We start from the raw sequence: 19,234 nt of genomic DNA on the forward strand, positions 1-19,234 counted from the left end.
AAAAACACAATAGCTTCTTCCTGCCTGGGTAGGCTTGCCTAAACAAGAAATGTTTTTATCAGGTGTCAAAAAGAATACGATGAAGGTGCCTACCTAACGTCATTAGGCAGGGAGTTCCAAAGTGTAGGTGCTGCCACACTAAAGGACTGATTTCTTATAAAACCAGGACAAGTAGTATGTGACACCCGCAACATGGAAAACACACCTTGAATTTGGCCTGGTAGCAAATTGACAACCAGTGCAGATTTCAGAGCAGAGGTATTATGTGCTGATAGGATCGCACGCAAGTCACCAATCGTGCCGCAGCATCCTGCACTAACAGCAGCCCCCCAGGTGAGGTTTTGCTGCATGGGATTTCTGTGACCTTGGCTGACTGCCTACCAGGTTTTTTTAATTTTGGTTTTTGGTTAGGATCCCTGACTGCCCGTCGAATGCTGAGTTTTCTGCCTCACTCATAGGAATCTTTTTGTAGTTGGTATGGTATTGCATTTAGGAAATCATCACTGTCTTTTGTTTTTCTTTTTCTATTTGCATTTCATTTACCTTGGACCTCACCCCCTTATATCCATAAAAGCAACAACAGTGGTTCCATGTGATCGGCCCAACACCCTCAACCCACTGTTGAGTACTATGGGACTTAGTCCCTTAGTAAGTTTGCTTAGAATTGTAGCCTTCAGGAGCATCCATCTTTACTCTAACATCTCCCATCTAACATCTTCACAACAACACTAGGCTCCCTTTTTCCTACAGTGGCCTTCTGGTGATTGGCCTGGCCTGAGGACACTTAAACCCTTCTTGCCAGAAGCAAGTAGGTTAGATTAAATGTTCCCTACCTAGGCTCCCTAAGTGAGAAGAAATGATCCTGTCACTTCAGCTGGACCTAGGAACACCCTCATTTAGCTAAGATTTCTATCTTAATTTCCAGTCAGAGATTTTTTGTTGGTTTGAGTGGTATGCTCCAAGCAGCTTAATATATCATGCTTAATTTAGCTTATTATTTATTTGTTTATTAGATTTATATCCTGCCCTTCCTCCCAGTAGGAGCCCAGGGTGGCAAACAAATGCACTAAAAACACTCTAGAACAAACTAAAAACAGACTTTAAAATATATTCAAACAAATCATCTACAAAAAACATTTTTTTTATAAAAGTAAAAAATGTATTAAAAAGTAATTCCAACACAGATACAGACAGGGATAAGGTCTCTACTTAAATGGAGTGTTGAAAGAAGAAGGTCTTCAGTTTCGACATCACTAGGGCCGCCCCTGAAATCTCAGGGTTTGGGATGCTTCTGACCTGGCAACCCTAGATTAAGTGGGAAAGACACACATGTCCATGTACTGTGGAATGATCAGAAGCAAAGCTGAAGCATATGAATGCTTGGTGAATGTCCTGGGAACGTTGGTAGAAATATGTGTCATATCCACATTTCAGTATGTCAGCCCCAGATGACAAAGAAACACATCTGTGTACACTTTATGATACCATTCCTTCCGTGAATTTAAAAAAATTACAAGAAATCTGTAGATGCAGAAGAGTATGTCATTGGCAACTCCAAGGTCAGAGCACACACCTTCTGATTAGGCCCAATTTTTGTGTTTTATACTCATAGCCATTCTTGGAGCACAGGAAGTCTACTGGATCAGGAAAGAGGAAGGCAGAATTTTTGACAGAATTCCATCTGTAAAGCAAAAACATGAACACTCAGTTCAGAGGGCCATTCTCCTCTTATGAATTGATGAGTTGCTTGCAAACTACCTGTCTGGGCAATTAGCAAGGAAGGCTAAGGTTATGCAACAAAACTGGGGCATATCGGGGTCCCTACTGGCCAGGGGCTTATGCCCCAGCACACTTAAATTAGCCAAGTATCTTGTTCTGCTTCCCAAAGGCATCTTTTCAGGCCTATCCTATCATTGCTGATCTTAGGGATGGGTGGAGCAGATGAAGACCCAGTAAACATCTCATCTGATTTAAGGAGGTGACTTTACGGGGAGGTCGGTGGGGAGGGGGTGGTAAGAGGATCTGTTCTGTCTCTTTAATAAATAAAGAATTTGGGTGACACAAGACCTTCTTGTATCCAATGGAGAACATTTCTTCCGTTGGGAACCCGAAGCTCACTTGTTATTAAAAATGAAAATCTGTCTCTGCCTTGCAACCAATTTTCTAGAAAGAACAAATGCTTAAAAGGAGCAGAGGAGGAAAAGGAGTCAAAGGATAGGGAAGCCTTCCTGACACTGGGGTCTGAGGGGCTGTGCCTAACAAGCGTAAGAACAGAAAGGCAGAGAAAATGGGTGAGCTATTCTTATTCATTTCTGCTGTTTATACATCTAGTATATTTGTTTTCCATTTTTTATACACAGGGTAAGGGATGCTGGCAAGCAGCTGTGCAATTCTCTGCATGTTTGCTCAGAAGTAAGTCCCACCGAGTATCACTGTGCCTACCTGCTCCCAAGGAAATGTACACAGCATGACTTGTAACAATAACATCCCTCAGAAAGCTGCTTGGTGTCATTGTCTAGAAAATACATCTCCTCCTATCCCTCCTAGGGTTACTTCCAGGTGCCAGGTAACGAGCATCCTGCCCAGTTTGTTTGTGGAGCAATTAGACTAGGTTGCACGGAGCAAGTGTTATTATCCCACACTTCCCAGTGCATTTCCCCATTGTTTTCTTGTTGGGAAAGTCCACATTTTGGGGGGAGGGGGTTTGTTTCACCAGAACTCCAAATCAGCTTTAATTGGGCTTTCTGAATTTGCCGGGATGTGATTGAATCCCACCTGGAAGCGCCCTAGGTCAGAAAGCTGTTGCCATTTATGGGAGTGAAAGCCTTTGATAGTGGCTACAAAGAACTAATGGAGCGATCCCATGCATGTCCCCTAGACCAGTGGTTTCCAAACTCTTTTTTCTCCATGGACTACTTGAAAATTGCCGAGGGTTTCAGTGGACCAGTTAATGATTTTTCTGCCTGCTGTAGCAATTCCAGTGCACTGTGCTAGATGCTGAATGATTTTTAACTGTATTTTAATTGCTTCTTTTATTTTTTACAGATTGTATTTTATTGTACTCTACAGAATTCAAATTAATATAGAATAATAATTTATAGAAATGGGGTGGTATTTAATACTATTTCTACTTAAGAGTAGATCAGTTGAAGTTAATGGGCATGACTAACTTAAGTTCCTTTATTTCAGTGGATCTACTCTGAGTAGGATTTAGCTGAATACAATCCAAACAAAGTAATTAAAATACAATCAACAGGAATATTTATTGTGATGGATGTACCATCTCCAGTCTTCAATAGCAAATCCACAGACTCACTGTCGGCCACCTGAATGAAATTCATGGAACCGGGTGTGTAGCGACAGGCGGGCAAATGAGGCCATTGCCTCCCAAATGATAATTCTGCCCCCCAATGAAATTTTCCTTCAGTCCCCAAATTTCTAGCATTGCAGTAACTTAAGCTGAGCTTTTAGAAATACAGTTTAGGCATCCAAAGAGAGGCGCAGGGCAAAGTTACCAAGGGAATGCAAACATAGTTTTGTATTCTGTTAATAATAAGTTTGAGTTTAAGAAGTTTGTCTTGAGCAGGGCTCAGTAGTTGAGGAGAGGAGCTGGGAGGAGAAGAAAAAGACGCAGGAGGGATTAGGCCAAGAATGGGACTGGATGTGATCAGATGAATAAAATTATCCTCAAGAATCCACGGTATCTTTGTCTCATGGATAAAAGGGGGTAGGTACCAAACACAGCAAATATAAGAGTTAAAGGTGTGAATGAACACAAATCTTGATGAATGAGGGAGGGAGTTGGCAAACGTAAGGGTTTACAGTTGGAGGAAGGCAAGGCAAGAAGGACACACATCTCCCCCATTGTTGCCAATTTAATGATTTTCCCACTAAAATCAAGTGTTTTAGGTGCATGTCTGATGGTGAATTTTCCTCTCTCGTGGTTGGTGGGAAATCTAGTGGGCGTCAAACATTTTATGGTCAGAATCTGGCTGTTTTTACAAATACTTCAATTTCACTTACTCACTCACTCAGTCACACACACACACACACACACACACACACACACACACACACACACACACACACACACACACACACACACACACACACACACACACACACACACACACACACACACACACACACACACACACACACACACACACACACACACACACACACACACACACACACACACACACACACACACACACACACACACACACACACACACACACGTATTTCATGAAACTCTAGCCAGAACCTAGCCTTTAAAAAATTTTTCTACTTTTGGATATTTTCTTGTATTTTTAATTGTTTGCATTTCTCTTCCTATGTACTGTCTCTAAGTTGCTACCCCTTTGATTGAAAGTATACCAGAGTAATTTGCCCAACACAACACAATGAGGCAGTGACAGAGAAGAGAATTTTTAAGTCAAGTGTCCAGTACCTCTAGTGTGCTTGTTTTTCAAAGGTATAGACAATGAGGTTCCTGCCAATTGGCTTACTGAGAAGGAAAATATGCAGGCAATATTCTACCTAATCAAAGTGTGATGCAGGCTAAGCACCACCAAAGGAGACATGATGATAAGGAACTATAAACCTGAGAAATAAATGGCCTAAGTATGCACAGAGTGCACCTGCCTCACCAGTGAGGAACCTCTGTATTTAATAAGGTGATTACACAACAGGTATCCTTTGTACTAACAGTACATCTTATAATCATCACAGGAAGAGCCTGCTGGATCAGGCAAAGGCCCATTACTCCAGCATCATGTTCTCAGAGTAGCCAACCAAATACACACATGGCATTCTTTAAATCTTAAAAAAAGGAATGCAAAACCTCCATACTTCTCTCAGATCTAAAAGACACACACATATTTATATCTGCAGTTCCAAACTTAAATACAACACACCAATAGTTGCTAGTACTTTTAAATTCTATTATCCACCTTGTTAAGCAATTCTTCCTAACACTATTTCACAACAGTGCAAAAATGTTTTCAAACAGAGTGTGTAGTGGGTTAAGGACAGATTTTGGTGGATTTGGGGCATGGGTCTGGTGGGATTTTTTTTTCTTGTGGCAACACTGATATTCCTTTCACCTGTAATGCTCGGGCAGCCTCTGTAGGTATTGAGTGTTATTAATGCATCTGGTGGGTATGCCTAGGCTTCGGGGCCTAGACTGTGCAGCAACCTAGCCAGGTTCAGGGCGGGATCTGAGAAGAAGCAGAGAGGTGAGTGAGCTAGTTACTTAGCTCAGGCAATGGGGAGCTGGAATATTGTGTGTGCGTTCATGTCTGGGGGGCATTTCTTCCCTAGTTAGTTAAAAAAAGTTGAAGATATCCTTTTAAGCTGGTTCCATTTCAAAATGGTTTTGAAGAGTATAATGTGGCTAAAGCCTTAGTTGCAACAGTTTTAGACCTCTACCCAACTGTGCAAATCATAAATGATTCATTTTATTTAACTTTTCACATGCAAACCTATGTACTACCAAAATAGGGTGTGTGACATTTGCTGGTAGGGTTGCCAAGTGTCTGTTTTTTGCCCGGAGACTCTGGATTTGGGGGGGTCCTCTCCAGGTGAGTCACCTTAATCTCTGGACTCTCAGCTTTCATTTAAAAACAAAACTTAAGTTTCTAGGTGGTCTGGTTCACGAGATATGCACCAAACAACACACACAGCCCGGAACTTCAGTCAAATGATCTCTTAGCTGGCTGCTGTAACCTTGCCCTTTCAGGTTTATAGCCAATAAGTGAAGTCAGGGTTGTGACTGACAAGGGATTTCTTGGCCTCCAGGCAGTGCCTAGACCCCATTGCAGGTAGAAACTGTTGTCTTTTTCCTGTTTATCTGAAAATCTCATAAATTGAGTAAGTATATAGATTTCAGCAGTACCCTAAGTGGTTTCTGCTCTTGTGTGCAGGAGTCAAACAAGTTTCAATTTTGAAGAGACCAGTGTTTTGAAAACCTTCCCAATATGAAGCTTTAATCCAATATTTGCTTTTCTGGGAGTAAAGCTGCAATGCTAATCCCACATACCTGGAGTAAACCTCATTGAATTCAATAGGACTTACTTTTGAGTAGACATGGTTAGGATTGTGCTGTAAATTAATGAGACTTTTGAGTGAACATAGCAAATAATTATGTTTGTGTTGTAAATCTTTGTCTCCCCCTCCAATCCTATTTTTAAAGCAATTAGGCAGGGCTTACATAGGTATCACTGCTTTTATTATGTAGGAAACTAATACTGATTTTATTTTTAAAAATGTTCTGCAATGGCCAACATAGAATACATTGGGACTTGCTTCTGAATAAACAATCATAGGGTTGCACTACAAATATCTTTACAGGTTGTGTAAATAATAAACATCTCTGACAGTCATGCTTATATAAATATTTGTTCATACTATGTCCCAATAAGTAACTGATTTCACACTATGGTCTACTTTGGGATGTTCATGTTTCCCCTCTGTTGTTTTCATCCTGTGGGGCAGATTAGGCAGAGAGATGGTGAGTAGCTCATGGTCACCCAGTAAACTTTATAGCTCATTTCAATTTAAAAAAAATAATTAAAACAATTTACATGCAAGCAAAGTTTATTAAGCAGATCCACACAATACATTTAAAACACATGACTTCCCCTAAAGTATCCTGGAAAGTGTAGTTTCCCCCTCACAGTTATTGTTCCCACCACCCTTAACAAACTACAGTTCCCATGATTCTGTGGTGTGATTCATGTGCTTCAAATGTGTGTTTAATGTGCTTTAAATGAATGGTGTGGACCTGCCCTAGGTATGATGTGCATCCATTAGTGAATTGAAAAGAACAGTTTTAAAAGTTAGTTTTGTAAACAGGGGAAGGGCTGTAGCTCAGTGGCAGGGCATATGGTTTGCATGCAAAGGTCCAAAATTCAATCTCTGGAAAAGACTGTTGCCTGGAATCCTGGAGAGCCAATGCTAATCTATGTCATTAGTACTGAGCTAGACGGTATCAAATGGCCTGAGTTGGTATAAGGTCCTTTGTTCGTAAAAGTGGGAAGAGACCAAAGGGCCACAGTGACTCCAACATTTATTTATGTATTTTATGTACAACATTTATATACCTCTTTATTGTAAAAAACCTCTAAGCGGTTTACAGAAGAAATTAAAACAAAATTATTGGTAAAAACAGTTAAAGACAGGTATTTTAAAATATTCAAAATAATAAAACAAACAATGAGTTAAAAAGATAAAAAACACAATAGCTTCTACCTGCCTGGGTAAGCTTGCCTAAACAAAAATGTTTTTAAGAGGTGCTGAAAATGGTACAATGAAGGTGTCTGCCTGATGACAATAGGCAGGGAGTTCCAAAGTGTAGGTGCTGCCACATTAAAGGATCAATTTCTTACAAGAGCAGAACAAGTACTATATGGCGCCCCTAACATGGAAAGCACACCTTGAACTTGGCCTGGTGGCAAATCGACAACCAGTGCAGATTTCAGAGTAGAGGTATTATGTACTGATAGGGTCTCACTTACATCACCAATCGTGCCACAGCATTCTGCACTAACAGCAGCCCCGGATCAGGTTTTGCTACATGGGATTTCTGTGACCTTGGCTGACTGGCTAGTTTTGGTTACGAACCCTGACTGCCCGTCGGATGCTGAGTTTTCTGCCTTACTCATAGGAATTTGGTATGGTATTGCATTTAGGAAATCATCATTGTCTTTTTCTTTTTGCCTTTCATTTACCTTTAACTCACTCCCTTACATCCATAGAAGCAACAAACATTTTCCCCAGAAACTCTTTTATAGTGACCAGTGCCCCAGCCCTTCTGCCCCCAATTTTTGTCTCTGCCCCCTCAATGAAAATTGTCTCGCAACACTACTGCATGGTACACTGGTGGACACTGTGGACCACAGTTTGGGAACTCATCCCCGGCCTAGACAGTTGCTCTCAGTCCCCAGATAAGTGTATATATTATATTGTATCCTTTGTTAAAATCATTTTGACATTTTCATGTTTGTTTTAAGTTTCTGTTTGGTTTTCACATTTAGGGGCTAGTATGGAGAACCTTGCAGGAAAAGGTGTTGTGCATCCCCAGTGAACCCATAGGTACTTTTCCATGGATACACTCTGCTGGTATCTTGGTCTTTCATTACATAAGCTAGCACCTTGAGTCTAAAGTATACAAGAGTTTAAATTATACAATGTGAAATTATAGTCAATTTACAATGAATTTAGGGAAGATGAATTATTAAGGCACAACAGATAATAACAGAAGTAGGCATTTGTATCTGTGTAGCAGTTTTGAATGGGATAAGCATTTTGTAATTTTATTGTTATCCAACAGTTCTTTTCAAACAGAAAAGGTTAAAGTGGTTACAGTACCTTTAGAGCAAAACACATCCTCTCCTTCATTCATTCCCATGCATTGCTGCAAGGGTCAAACTGGACATGATATTCAATGTGTCTTTGCATTTAACCTGCAGGTTTTTAAAACTGCAAATTGCATCAACTGGGAGTATGGTTGAGAATCATTGGCATCAGAGCTCTTCCATTCTGTGTTCCTGAGTCAAATCCCTCCTCTGAGGCTGGTATTTGCTTTAAGAGGAACTTTCCCCCTCCCCAGTGCCAAATCTAAGTACCTTTATTAGGGAGTAAATTCCAATCAATTTAACAGGGCTTACTTCTGAGTAAATATGCTTTAGGATTGTGTTGTAATTGTGTTACGCCAAAATGCTGTAGCATAAATGGATTATAATCTTAGTGTTTTCATATTCTTTATGTTAATAAATGGTTTCCTTCTATTTATTATACTTGAATGCTTATTTGTCCTCTAAGACATACTGAGTAAGTTTCTGGTTTCACACATAACGTTAAAAGCATCTTTGAGCCTATGTTAGTTGCATGAATCTTGTTAATTTGAGATAGAAAGCACAAAAGAATTTACACTCTAGCCAGTATAGGTATTACAGTTGAACTGCTGCTGTGAGAAAAAACAAAAAACGATTGTAGCATCATGTATAAGAACAGCCTAAATTTGATTCAGATTACAAAATCTGTTTCTGAAAGCATGAAAAGTTACCAATGATTAGGAAATCTGGTCAGCAACATCAGGAAAGCTAAGAACAGGAAATCAGGAGGCTAAAAGCAGAACCTTGCTGGAGAGAGAGGCCAGATGGCCATCTGTCAGGGATGTTGTAGTTCCATTCCTGCGTTGCAGACCCTGCATCAGTTATTGTTCCAAGATTGCTACCAACTCTATTACTTTACAAAAACAGATGAACTAAAAAGAAAGAGGGTGATACAGAGGATATATAGATACAGTGGAGAAGAATAACTACTGTTTAAACAATATGCACACTTTTTATTTGTTTGTTTATACCCCACCCTTCCTCCCAGTAGGAGCCCAGGGTGGCAAACAAAAGCACTAAGAACACTTTAAAACATCATAAAAACAGACTTCAGAATATATTAAAACAAAACATCTTTAAAAACATTTTTAAAACTTAAAAAAAATGTTTTTTAAAAAAAGTTTTAAAACATCTGTTTTTTAAAAAAGCGTTAAAAATATCTTAAAAAGCAATTCCAGCACAGACACAGACTGGGAGAAGGTCTCAACTGAAAAGGCTTGTTGAAAGAGGAAGGTCTTCAGTAGGCACTGAAAAGATAACAGAGACGGTGCCTGTCTAATATTTAAGGAGAGGGAATTCCACAAGGTAGGTGCCGCCACACTAAAGGTCCGTTTCCTATGTTGTGCAGAACGGACCTCCTGATAAGATGGTATCCGCAGGAGGCCCTCACCCGCAGAGCACTGTGATTGACTGGGTATATAAGGGATAAGATGGTCTTTCAGGTACCCTGGTCCCAAGCTGTATAGGGCTTTGTGCACCAAAACTAGAACCTTGAACTTAGCCTGGTAGCTAATAGGTAGCCAGATCTTGAGGCCACCAACCGAATATGGAAACCATGGGTTTTGCTGTTAGGTATGGATGGGCCTTTAGGCTGGCAATACTAAACTCAGTGCAAGACCAGGCTTGATATTTCAGATGGAAGGGGTAAAAAAAAAAAGGATTTATAGCAATTCAGATGCTCATGCTTGGATAAATTTAAGTTTTAAATTGTTAAAAAAGCAAGCAGTGTATTCTAAGAGCATTTGTTGTGATTCTTTATTAATATGTCATAATAACTACAGCAATTTTATCACACAGGTCAGCCACCTTTTTTTCTTTTTTGAGCCCAAAGGATTTGAGACTTTGACATGCATGCCTATTTATGTGATTATATCAACAATAGCAACTTCCCTATTTCCCCCCAATGGATGGGAAATCAGTTAATCACCCCTCCCCACATAATGCTGCTACAGTTAATTTAAGTCCCACCCGCCAGAATTTTCCTAAAAAATCCAGGAGTAACACACTGGATACAACACTTCAGTAACAACACCCAGCAAACATTTCTCTCTGTCCCACCATTCCAGTGCTACATTCTTGACATTAGAGTAAAAACAATAGCAACAAAACATTGAGAAAACTTGATAATATACTTTTTAATTTTAAAAATTAAAAATGGACATCTGTAACTCCATAAACATTCACAGGTAAAAGAGACATTAGAAATACACACACACAAAACCAGGAAAGCAGGCATCCTCCCTCCTGATATTTTACAGCAAAAGACAAAGAAAAACTGAGTTTGCCAACTTTGATAAACAACAAAAAATATTCTCAGCATGTGCAGGTTCACATTTTGAACTGGTTTATCATGGTTTTTGTTCAGTTCCTGCCTTGGGCCAATCACCAACCCTCAGCCTAACCTACTTCACATGATTGTTGTGAAGATGTGGAAAGAGGCTGCAAAAGAGGCTGCATTATAAGCATCAAATTTTACTTCCTTTAATGAAGAGTGATGCATCCTTATAATATAAAGGGCCATTTTTTCTATCCCCTCTCGGCAAATTAGTATAGTTCCCAGGCATCAGCCAATCTTAATCTGGACTGATTATTGCATGTTTACTTAGATCAGGGGTCAGGCATGTTTTCTGGCCCAACCCCTGGCAAGCCAGATTTGACAGGTGGGCGGGCTGCCCATATGTCAATCACCTGACATAGTGATGCTTTGAAGTCCTGATAACAAAAAGCCTTTTGTAAACATCTCTGCTGCTCTTTAAGCCTCAGATTTTAAGGAAGTTTAAGGAGCAGCATGGGGATGTTTACACAGGGCCTTCAAACAGCCCCGCTTGAACCTCTATCTCTTTGAACCCTCTGCTTCCAGGTGTTGTTGTTCAAACAGAAATAATCTAATTTAATTTTTAGAATACATTTTCTATTTTCAGAATTGAAGACAACTCTTTAGATCCCAGCTGAAAGGAATCTTTTTTGCTTTTCTGCAGAATGCGTTCTATGGGAATTTCAGTTGTTTGTAATGAAAAGAGATGTGTGTTTTTCTGGTTTTGTTTCTTTGCAAAGGGGCTTCTATTTAGCCCTAGATGTGTCAGAATCAGACTGAGACTTCCTTTATTATCCTTTTTTGCATGATAAATGCAATGATTGCTGCTAAGCTCTTTGTGGGGGTTCCAGATATTCATCCCTCAAAGAAAGTTAGCCAAAAATCCTTCCCCCCCCATTTCTCAAAATGCAACATCTAACTACTGAGATTCTTGATAATCCAGTCCAAGAAAGAGTTCTGTATGACTCAAAAGCTTACATACTGCATTGTGAACCTTTTTTTAGAATGTTCTTTATTGTTCTTAAAAAGCTTATTTTAAAAATGGTATTATCATTGATGTGTTTGCTGCCCAGATTCCTTCAGAAAGGATGGATAGAAATTGAATAAATAAATAACAATAAAATGTATTTCACTAACTGTGCTTTTTGCTCTGCTGGACCAGTGTAGCTATCTGGTTTTGGTATCATTTTCTGAACAAAATTATCCATAGAGCTTGTGTAATTTTTCTCCAGTAAAGCATCACACGATTCTCCCTTTTGGGTGGGTGGGTGTCTGAATGGCTCTTACTGCTAGCAAGGTGCCAACAAATAGGGCTGCATTGGTTCATTATGCAAGCTGAAGTGAAATGAAAGGGAACAGTGCAAGACCACTAATTCTTGTGCAGTTTCCATTCATTCTAAATGGATCTTTCATGTGCAGGAAAACTTCAAAGTTGATTGTTTCCTTTTGTGGCAGCTTTATTATCAAAATTAAGCAAAATTACCACTATGCAACTTGCTTCAGTTCACTATTTTCTCTTTCAGACACACTGTCTCAGTCTTGGTTTTGGTCTGTTTACTCAGAGCCATTGCTTAACAATGACTAATTTCCTCAAGGAATTCCTCTGAGTCCATCCTTTCATTAAATCCTGTCATATCTTTCTGAAAAGCATTGCAAGGCAAATGTCTTCCAGAGCTCTATTATTGCATTAGGTTGTTTTCAGACATGCACTTTTACTTAGCGTCTTAAGGTGCAGGGCTCAATTTTTTTGCTTGGAGCAATCTCACTGAAGTCAGTGATCACAGTATGTATTCTTTGCATTTAAATATTGATTATATCAGGGGGTGCCAATGAGGCACCCATAGGAGCAATAGCACCCTTGAGGTATTCCCCTTACACCAACAAAGCCTCTGAATAACCACTACTTGCTGCCCCCTTGATCATGGTGACTTTTTTCTTTCTGGAGAAGTACATAGACCTGAAGAAGGAAGCTGGAAGAGTGACACTCTTTTCCTTTTCCTCTTTCAGCTCTGTACAATTTTCAAGGCTCAGATTCATTCTACCAGATCCCACTTTTTACCAGATTGCTTTAAAAAGTGTGTGTGCTTTTTCTTTCAGTGTCTCTGAGGGGTGGCCTGATCCAGGGAAGAGGGAGTGAAGTGGTCCGAAGGTGGTGCTTAGAAATCCAAATATGTCCACGGGCCTAAAAAAGTTAGCAATCCCTGTATGATATAATTGATATTCCACCATTATGCAACTTAAGGTGGTATAGGTTGGGTTCTCCCCTGGACTCCCATCTAGGCACTAAGCAGACCCAGACCTGCCTTTAGATTCAGCAAAGCTGCTGCATCCTGATGTCTTCAGACCATGCCATGTCATCTACAATTTGAGACAGTATGAAACTGGGGAAATTTTTAATGACCTAGGCCTTGTATCACACACTGCTGGGCCAAATACAGCCAACCAGTTATGTCTAATGAGCTGCCAAGGGGATAGGGATGGAAGAATCTGTCCATTTCAGTTTCTCTTTTTTCCCAATTGTAAATTCCGTTCTTCACATTTCCATAGTAGATTGTGATTTAAAAAAAGAAAATGTGTAAGCATTGTAATGCAAATGTCTCCTAATATACATATTATTCATATAGTTTTGACTAATATACACATTTGAGAAGTAGCTTTTCCCTAATAAAATGCGTTTTAATTTTTTCCTAGTTACATAAGCATTTTTGTGCATACGTTCTCCCATTATATGCGTTTTTGCACATGCTGTTTGGTTGGAGAACTGCATTGCAGAATTTGGAGAAGTACAAATTTTGAAGGATAATTGTGTTCCGGTTTGCATCTTGGTTCAAGAACTGTGAATTGGGCAGTTTCCCTTTAAAATGCAAACAGAATTGACTTTCTCCTCCACCCGTAGTAGGGATCTTGATCCTATGCCCTGGAGTAAAACAAGAGCTTTACCATCATCATATCTGTAACCTGAACCACAGTCCAGAAAAAGAGCCCTAGCTTAAGACCAGGGCCAGCCCTACTATAAGGCAGAGTGAGGCAGCTGCCTTATGCAGCAGGTGCTGAGGGACAGGAACAGACAAGTCTTTGTGTGCCAGTAGTCTGCCCTGCATCCCCTGAGGTAGCCTGCTGACCAGTAGTGGCCCGTTGGGCAGCAATGGGTGGGGCTCTGTTGCCTCCCAGCTTCCTAACAGTGTGGGTTGCTGCCTCTGAGAGCAGGAAGAGCAGGCATGGAGAACTTGGCGCTGTGCAGCATGCGGTGGCAGGAACGTCAGATTGACTCCACTGCCACACCAAATCTCTGGCACCTCTCCCTCTTGGTCAGCAACAGCAGCCCGCAGCGTTAGGAAGCCAGGAGAGCAACAGACCACCACCCCACCAGTTGGGATGGGAACCATTGGCCGGTGCTGGTTCAAAAGCATTCCGACAACCTAACATTCCAGTATCAATTTGAGTTTGTTCTTTGTCTGCTAGCCTTGCTTTTACCAGTCTATTTTTTCCCCTTACAGAAAATACTGATATTAATATCAATATTTGGAAGGGAAATGCCCATATTTGGAGAGGAACTATCAATAAATGAAAAGAAATATCGATAAAATTATAGTTCTTAATATCAATATTTTAGAGGTGATTTTTTTTTAAAAAAAACATTTTTGAAAATAGCCACAGAAAATCGCTACATAAAAATCCAATGTGCACTTTAGAGAATAAGTGAATTAATGGAAAATTCAGTACCAAATCCGAATTGGGCAGAATTCTAGCACATTCTGATTCCCCACCCGTCAGCTGCTACTGCTGCTGCCCTCAGCTGTAGTGGAAGATGCTGTCCTTTCCCCAGTGTTCAGGTAAGATTCAGCTACCAGTCTGGTCACTTCCTATGCCAGGAATGGGGGAGGTACCATATTGCCCTTCACCTCAAGCAGCAAAATATCTTGAGCTCACCATATTTAAGAATGACTTTTGTGTGCAAGGTCTTTCCTTTTTTGTTTTTTCAAATGTTTTGTGTTGTTTGATAGAGCTTGTCACAAAGGAGTCTCCTGAGAAATTGTTGCCCCTTTACTAACCTCTTTTGTTCCTACAGATCACTATTTTTCCCTTCATATTAGGCACATTGGCATAAATACACATAAACACATATTTTACTGTGTTTCATTGTTTCCTCAAGTCTAATAGTGGAGTGCTCAGACTTCAAAAGCCTCTGGGAGTCTCACAAGCCCAAACAAACAATAGTTTGGTTTGGAACTGACTGGCTGTTGAAGGAGAAGTCTGAAATCAACTGCAGACCCAGCCAAGAGCTTCCAGAGCAGCTGTTATGATGGCTCTGTTTTCAGAATTGGAACCAAGGCCATCAACGGAGGGAATAATCCAGGGCCTTAAATCCAGTGATATCTGAAAAGCAAAATCAAATGCATTTTTGCTACATATCCATTATTTTGTAATTTGCATTCTATTCTTGTTGGCCATGTGTGTTTTTAATTCATTAGAATAATAAGAATCAGAAATGGAAAAGAACAAATCTAACAAGCTTAAGAACATAAGAACATAAGAAGAGCCTGCTGGATCAGGCCAGTGGCCCATCTAGTCCAGCATCCTGTTCTCACAGTGGCCAACCAGGTGCCTGGGGGAAGCCCGCAAGCAGGACCCGAGTGCAAGAACACTCTCCCCTCCTGAGGCTTCCGGCAACTGGTTTTCAGAAGCATGCTGCCTCTGACTAGGGTGGCACAGCACAGCCATCACAGCTAGTAGCCATTGATAGCCCTGTCCTCCATGAATTTGTCTAATCTTTTAAAGCCGTCCAAGCTGGTGGCCATTACTGCATCTTGTGGGAGCAAATTCCATAGTTTAACTATGCGCTGAGTAAAGAAGTACTTCCTTTTGTCTGTCCTGAATCTTCCAACATTCAGCTTCTTTGAATGTCCACGAGTTCTAGTATTATGAGAGAGGGAGAAGAACTTTTCTCTATCCACTTTCTCAATGCCATGCATAATCTTATACACTTCTATCATGTCTCCTCTGACCCGCCTTTTCTCTAAACTAAAAAGCCCCAAATGCTGCAACCTTTCCTCGTAAGGGAGTCGCTCCATCCCCTTGATCATTCTGGTTGCCCTCTTCTGAACCTTTTCCAACTCTAGAATATCCTTTTTGAGATGAGGCGACCAGAACTGTACACAGTATTCCAAATGCGGCCGCACCATAGATTTATACAACGGCATTATGATATCGGCTGTTTTATTTTCAATACCTTTCCTAATTATCGCTAGCATGGAATTTGCCTTTTTCACAGCTGCCGCACACTGGGTCGACATTTTCATTGTGCTGTCCACTACAACCCCGAGGTCTCTCTCCTGGTCGGTCACCGCCAGTTCAGACCCCATGAGCGTATATGTGAAATTAAGATTTTTTGCTCCAATATGCATAATTTTACACTTGTTTATCTTGAATTGCATTTGCCATTTTTCCGCCCATTCACTCAGTTTGGACAGATCTTTTTGGAGCTCTTCACAATCCCTTTTTGTTTTAACAACCCTGAACAATTTAGTGTCATCAGCAAACTTGGCCACTTCACTGCTCACTCCTAATTCTAGGCATTAATGAACAAGTTGAAAAGTACAGGTCCCAATACCGATCCTTGAGGGACTCCACTTTCCACAGCCCTCCATTGGGAGAACTGTCCGTTGATTCCTACTCTCTGCTTTCTGCTTCTTAACCAATTCCTTATCCACAAGAGGACCTCTCCTCTTATTCCATGACTGCTAAGCTTCCTCAGAAGTCTTTGGTGAGGTACCTTGTCAAACGCTTTTTGAAAGTCTAAGTACACTATGTCCACTGGATCACCTCTATCTATATGCTTGTTGACACTCTCAAAGAATTCTAATAGGTTACTGAGACAGGACTTTCCCTTGCAGAAGCCATGCTGGCTCTGCTTCAGCAAGGCTTGTTCTTCTATGTGCTTAGTTAATCTAGCTTTAATAATACTTTCTACCAGTTTTCCAGGGACAGAAGTTAAGCTAACTGGCCTGTAATTTCCGGGATCCCCTCTGGATCCCTTTTTGAAGATTGGCATTACATTTGCCACTTTCCAGTCCTCAGGCACGGAGGAGGACCCGAGGGACAAGTTACATATTTTAGTTAGCAGATCAGCAATTTCACCTTTGAGTTCTTTGAGAACTCTCGGGTGGATGCCATCCGGGCCCGGTGATTTGTCAGTTTTTATATTGTCCATTAAGCCTAGAACTTCCTCTCTCGTTACCACTATTTGTCTCAGTTCCTCAGAATCCCTTCCTGCAAATGTTAGTTCAGGTTCAGGGATCTGCCCTATATCTTCCACTGTGAAGACAGATGCCAAGAATTCATTTAGCTTCTCTGCAATCTCCTTATCGTTCTTTAGTACACCTTTTACTCCCTTATCATCCAAGGGTCCAATCGCCTCCCTAGATGGTCTCCTGCTTTGAATGTATTTATAGAATTTTTTGTTGTTGGTTTTTATGCTCTTAGCAATGTGCTCCTCAAATTCTTTTTTAGCATCCCTTATTGTCTTCTTGCATTTCTTTTGCCAGAGTTTGTGTTCTTTTTTATTTTCTTTATTCGGACAAGACTTCCATTTTCTGAAGGAAGACTTTTTGCCTCTAAGAGCTTCCTTGACTTTGCTCGTTAACCATGCCGGCATCTTCTTGGCCCTGGCGGTACCTTTTCTGATCTGCGGTATGCACTCCAGTTGAGCTTCTAATATAGTGTTTTTAAACAACTTCCAAGCATTTTCAAGTGATGTGACCCTCTGGACTTTGTTTTTCAGCTTTCTTTTTACCAATCCCCTCATTTTTGTGACGTTTCCTCTTTTGAAGTCAAATGTGACCGTGTTGGATTTTCTTGGCAATTGGCCATTTACATGTATGTTTAATTTAATAGCACTGTGGTCACTGCTCCCAATCGGTTCAACAACACTTACATCTCGCACCAGGTCCTGGTCCCCACTGAGGATTAAGTCCAGGGTTGCCGTCCCTCTGGTTGGTTCCATGACCAACTGGTCTAGGGAATAGTCATTTAGAATATCTAGAAACTTTGCTTCTTTGTCATGACTGGAACACATATGCGGCCAGTCTATGTCCGGGTAGTTGAAGTCACCCATTACTACCACATTTCCTAGTTTGGATGCTTCCTCAATTTCATATCTCAAGCTTCTATCAGCCCAGCAATTTTTCATAAATTTCATGGTGGGTATATGAAAGAAAATACCCTCAAAAGATTGGCTTAATCATCATATTATGTTTAAAATCAAAATTGGAGTACCTGTGGCTCTCCAGATGTTGGTTTACAACTTCCGTCATTGCTGACCATTGGCCATGCTGACTGGGGCTGATAGATGTTGGAGCCCAACATCTTCTGGAGGACCACAGTCTCGCCAGGCCTTGGTTTTTGCAATTAAAAGATCATATGATTTATTAAAAAACATACCTCTGTCTCTCTCTTAAAAAAGAAAAACAAAATGGAGATGGAATGGGTGAGATAATTATGTCAGAGGCACCAGCTAGACAGTGCAGCCACCTTCTGCTTCCAGCAAACCCAACAGATTTCACTGAAATGCATTCTGGAAAAAAACAGGTATATCTGACATCAGTGTGATGAATATGCTTCTAGAGAAGAGCGTAGCAACTTCCGTTTTTAAAGGTATGACTGTATGTACCCACAGTTTTAAACTGATTTCAGTTTTCAACAACTCTAGAAATTGTAGCTTTGTGATTCTCTGTTATTAGCCACTTTGTGAACTGTCCCAGGGCTCCTTCTTAAGAATACATGATAGTTAAACTTAATTCTTGGTGTATATTTTTAAATAGGTTATGGATAGAGCTTTGCCAAGTACCAAAGACTGCCTAAAAAGTGATACAACTTTGATTATTGTGCCTAAAAACTTGCCTTCCAGAAATGTACTGTCAGATATGGGTCTTTACCGCCATAGCTTCACTGTACTGTACGGCAACACCCATTTTTTCTTTCTTCAAAACAATATTTCAGCATTCTGATGGCACCTTTTATTTCCATTTCACAAGTAGTCAAGGATACTCTTTGTCTAGCACATCACCTGGAATCACCTCCTGGTAGCTAGTTTTCCTTTGAGTCTGTTGTTAAAATATTTTTTTAGGGGATGAAGATAGGGTCAGAATACACAGCAACAAGGTAGATAAATCTTCTTCCCTCTAATGTGGTGTTGGTTGTCAGCTGGGTACTTGTAACATGGAATTATAGCTTCAGGTGCGTTATAGTTTCAGTTGCCTAGGGCTCATCTACATGGTGATTTACTGTGTGTTTGGTGCTAAAATCTCCTTTAAATTTTCATGGTTCACATGACGTTACCAGCAAACAGAAGCTATCACGGAGTTTCCCCCCTGTAAATCCGTACTAACTCAATCCACTGATAATACCAAAAGGGGAGAAAATACATGTGGGCTTTGTGCCCTACTCCATGTAGGTACTTTGCTCCAATGCTTTTAGGTGGGGGTGTCAATCGTTCCCCTCTCCATGCCCACTATCTCCTCCT

General features: G+C 40.5%; 1 protein-coding gene across 2 annotated transcripts in view; it reads left to right on the forward strand.

Moving 5' to 3' along the window:
* The first annotated feature begins 2,153 nt into the window (after window positions 1–2,153).
* BMF (Bcl2 modifying factor) overlaps window positions 2,154–19,234 on the forward strand; it is an 84,686-nt gene continuing 67,605 nt past the window's right edge. Inside the window, exon 1 of one of the 2 annotated variants that reach the window (XM_061611464.1) lies at window positions 2,154–2,291. In XM_061611464.1, the coding sequence (XP_061467448.1) occupies window positions 2,288–2,291 (4 nt within the window). In that variant the 5' untranslated portion in view covers window positions 2,154–2,287. The remainder of the gene's footprint in view (window positions 2,292–19,234) is intronic. The other variant, XM_061611460.1, reaches the window with a different exon arrangement.

The sequence above is a fragment of the Rhineura floridana genome, chromosome 2 (genome assembly GCF_030035675.1).
Source record: "Rhineura floridana isolate rRhiFlo1 chromosome 2, rRhiFlo1.hap2, whole genome shotgun sequence".
NCBI lineage: Eukaryota > Metazoa > Chordata > Lepidosauria > Squamata > Rhineuridae > Rhineura > Rhineura floridana.